The sequence below is a fragment of the Austrofundulus limnaeus genome, unplaced genomic scaffold, assembly GCF_001266775.1.
Source record: "Austrofundulus limnaeus strain Quisiro unplaced genomic scaffold, Austrofundulus_limnaeus-1.0 Scaffold348, whole genome shotgun sequence".
In the NCBI taxonomy this organism is placed as follows: Eukaryota; Metazoa; Chordata; class Actinopteri; order Cyprinodontiformes; family Rivulidae; genus Austrofundulus; species Austrofundulus limnaeus.
The window spans coordinates 118,708-122,692 of NW_013952750.1; the positions used below are offsets into that span (position 1 = coordinate 118,708).

Consider the following 3,985-nt stretch of genomic DNA (forward strand, 5'->3'; position numbering starts at 1 on the left):
TAAACAGAAATGTTAATTAATCATCATAAATGTTTTGCAGTGATTTCTCTTAGAGTCTATCAGAAGAAAAGTTGAAAAGAAATGTTATCATAGTCTGTTGTGACAACCACAGAATTTTAGCCTTGAGCTAGCGCCTGGCTGGCAAGTCTTATCTTTCTTCTTTTTCCTGACTCATCTTTACGCCTGAGGGCGGAACCAAAGTCGTCCGCATCTATTACTAACCCGGACGTCTTTGAGTGACGGAACACTTCTTCCTGGATGCCAAACTGGGAAGGAAGGCTGAGTTTCTCTCCGGAGAAGTCAGCTTGGCTTGTTAGGTCTTGCCCATAAGCCAATTAGGGGGATCCAACGGCCGGGACAGCGGCACGCCGCCGAATGTCCCACCCGAGACTTCAAGTCTCCAAGTGTTTTACCTCCCGAGGGGAGATTTTATTTTGAAAGGAGGAACCGGATGCATCAGCTTGAATCTTTCTGGCGAGGATCGAAACAGACGAAAAGTTGTCCGAAATAACACCTTTTCGCTGAAGAACAGTGAGCGGGCCGATTAAAACATTCCCTGACTGATCGGAGGTGAAGCAGTGACTACCCAGGGTTTGGTTAAGAAGGCAGCACCAGGTAAAAGCTGAGTGTGTTCCGGGTGACGTGTCATGTGGAAATCCAAAGCCCAGAAGGGACGTGCTGATCYGGTTGTACCACACACTTGACAAAATAAGAGTAGTAGAACACTAATCTTATTTTCCTCCTGTTCTTGTCTTTATTTGCCAAAACTTAAACTGACAGTGCCAGTAGAATTGTTTGGTTGTTACATCAGAACTGACGTTTTACTGTTCTATATATAAGTAATCTGATGTGAATTAAATTGTGAATGTGAATGTGAATTAAAATTCGGACGCGAGTTTTATCTCATTTAACTTTGAAGCTTGTTATAGGAATAACCACAATCAGGTGTATTGACGATCTGTTCAATATGTGTAAATAAATGATTGCACAGTCTTTATGAATCAACTTGAACTTGTCTGAATGTTCCCTTATTGTGCCATTTTTCACTTCGCACAGTCAAGATATTAAAGTAATGAGAAAATACCTTGGTGAAACTTTCCTCATAACCTTGTTTATGAGAGATATGTAGAAAGGCTTAATTCACCTTAAGCCTACCCCCTACAATTTAAAATAGTTGAAATTCTCAGATATTGTCCAAGATTAACCTTCAGGGTGAATAAGAGCCGCAGCCTTGCTCTAAGAACCTAGAGAACGTCCTCATTTACCCAATATGCTTTGCAGCATTAATAAAATGGTGCTGTCTGTGTGRAAAATATATTTTCAAAAATAATAAAAATAAAACTAAACAGCCTACAGTTTTTTATAGTCTTTGTTTTACAGTTAAAATAAATGTTTATCAAATAATGTCTAATGCTGCAAGTAATCATGGATCCCTTTAAAGCCAGCAGAATGAGACACTTTTAGGCTACAGAAGCAACCAAAGAAATAACTGTAACTCACAGCTCAGCAACACACACAGACCTGGACATCCACAGGAGAAAACTTTGGTAGATCACAGGATTATCTGCATGATAAATGAAAACCCCTCTCATGACATCCTGACAAGTGTAGAAAGCTTTCCAGCAGGTAGACAAATCATTATCCAAGTCTACCACAGAGAGAACATCTGAGTCCAAACACAGATGCAAAAAAACTTTTTGCCAAATAAACCTCTTCAAAAAAATGTATATTTTTGTTAAGTGTACTTCTGAAGCAGCAGATCAACCTGAAGCAAAGTGACAGGTGTTTATAGATGACGTGACGGATGGGAGAGCCAGCCAGATGAACTGGGATATAAAATCTGCTCAGATTCTGCCAAACACTGGGTGAGTTTCCATACTGCAGATGGATAACAACCCAAAGCACCCAGCCAAAACATTTGACATTTTATATTTGACTTTTACTTCACAGGCTGCACTTTTCCCAACATTTAACCAAATATATATATATGTAGTAAGTTATTCTGAACTTTTTRATTTAATGCATCTTGTCTAATTTTTTTGCTAAATATGTTGGAATTCATAGGCAGTTAACATTAATTTCAAAGCAATGACAAAGCCCTCTTGTTTTTAACAGACAGAATACTGTGCAGTCTCCTTAATCCCAAAGTGCACAAAGCAGGAGTGAGAAGCAGAAGGAACGTTGGTCTGGTTTCTTACCCTCAGTCCKGGTGGGCCATCTCTGCCTGGTGAGCCGGGACTTCCAGGAACACCCTAAACAAAACACAAGCATGGATATTAAAACCTCTAAAAGATTAGATTTACATTTGAGCCATACAGTAATTAAACAGAAGAATACTGACACATGAAGTTGTGGTAACTCCTACGGTTTTGCGAAGTTTTCCTCAGGCAAATGATTTATTTTAAACGTTTCCATGTTCAAAACTTTTTAGAAGTATTTTCTTAATTTTTTTTTACAAGTCAAACATATTTTTAATATTGTTTGAAAGTGGTGCCTTCAGGCTCCTGAGGATCCAAAACTATTATTTTTCTCCCTTTCCACTATTTTTTGAATCCGTTTTCAAACAAACTTGTGTTTGTTTATTGAATCATTTTAATTCTGACCTGCGAATCATTCAGGCCTAACATTCATTGAAGGAAAGCATATCACTGGCTGTCATGTCAGAGTTTTAAATTAGATGTCACAATCTGTGGTTTTTGGTTGTTTTTGTGTTTTTTGGAGTTAGTATTTGTTTCTTTGTTTCATTGTTCCATTGCCTTGTGTTTGTATTTGTTTGTTCCTCTGTGCCACCAGTGACTTCTTCCAGTACTTTTCCACAGATAAGGCTGGCTTATGCTTCAACAAGAGGTGAGACAGATCAGTGATTATGTCAAGAAGACATGTGAGACAAATCATCATAATACCTTTCACAGCAAAACATATAAACAACAACAGTGACAGAAGAATAGATAATGTTTTCTTAAAAAGATGATTATCAGACGTTTAAAGAGAGGCTCTGTTTGGATGAGGAGTTGGAGGAAACTGTTTCGGTCAACCGCAAAGGTTGAAAGAAGCTGTGAACGTCAGCAGCATGTTCCATCTTGATAATTTAACAAGCAGTCATGCAGAAGGTTGCTCTGCTGTGACGTTTAAACACGCCCACAAAGCTCTTCTGACCAATGTAAACAGAGCTCATCACACAAGACTGGAAACGAGACATGACAATCATAAGCATAAAGCAGCCTTTAGTCTCTGCTCCTCAGTCCTGCCACGCCCACCTCACCTCAGCTGCAGCCACCTCCTTCCTGCATTTTGAGATTTTTTTAGATGCGTTAATGTTGTGTTTTTAGTTGACACATCAAATTTCTACTCAGTATTTGTAAAATGTTAGTGTTTCTTTAAAGTTTAATGGCTGTGGCGGGCATCTTGAACCGTGTTGTTTCCAAAAGTTAATCAGCTGTAGATGGACAAGAAATAATTCATTAGTGTCTGCCAAAGTTTTAAACCACACAAACTGTGCAATGTTGTAGCACATAGTTTGTGTTTGGCATGATGCTTACCTACCACAGCATATTTCTGACTGAGTCATGGCTATTTTAATGTTTAAGGTCAGTTTGCTGTGGTCGTTATTTTAAATTGGCTTGTTTCCAAAAGTTAATCAGCTGTAGATGAACATCTAATGATTAATTTCTCAGCGTTTCATTAAAACTCATTTTGTGGTTCATGAGATATTTTGCTAGTGCTTCAGACAAATGCGAGCACGCACACACACACAAATATCATTGTTTTTTCGTTTATTTTTTTCAGCGAGTTAAAAAAGGCTTCCAAATACAAAKGATGAAATGGTGTTTCAACACAAAGCAGACAGCTGAAATCATTTAAATAATATCTTTAGACACTTGGTTTTCAGCAGCCTGCCACAAAGACACAATTCATCTTCTTCTTTTTATGTTTAATTTATTAAAAATACACCAAAAATAAGTCAGAAATATAAAATATTTAGTAC

General features: G+C 37.9%; 1 protein-coding gene across 1 annotated transcript in view; it reads right to left on the bottom strand.

The window, feature by feature from the left end:
• LOC106527895 (collagen alpha-1(XIV) chain) overlaps positions 1-3,985 on the bottom strand; it is a gene marked incomplete in the record, with an annotated part of 186,287 nt that overhangs the window by 36,207 nt on the left and 146,095 nt on the right. Inside the window, 1 exon segment of the mRNA XM_014022903.1 lies at positions 2,199-2,252. Coding sequence (XP_013878357.1) covers positions 2,199-2,252 — 54 coding nt within the window.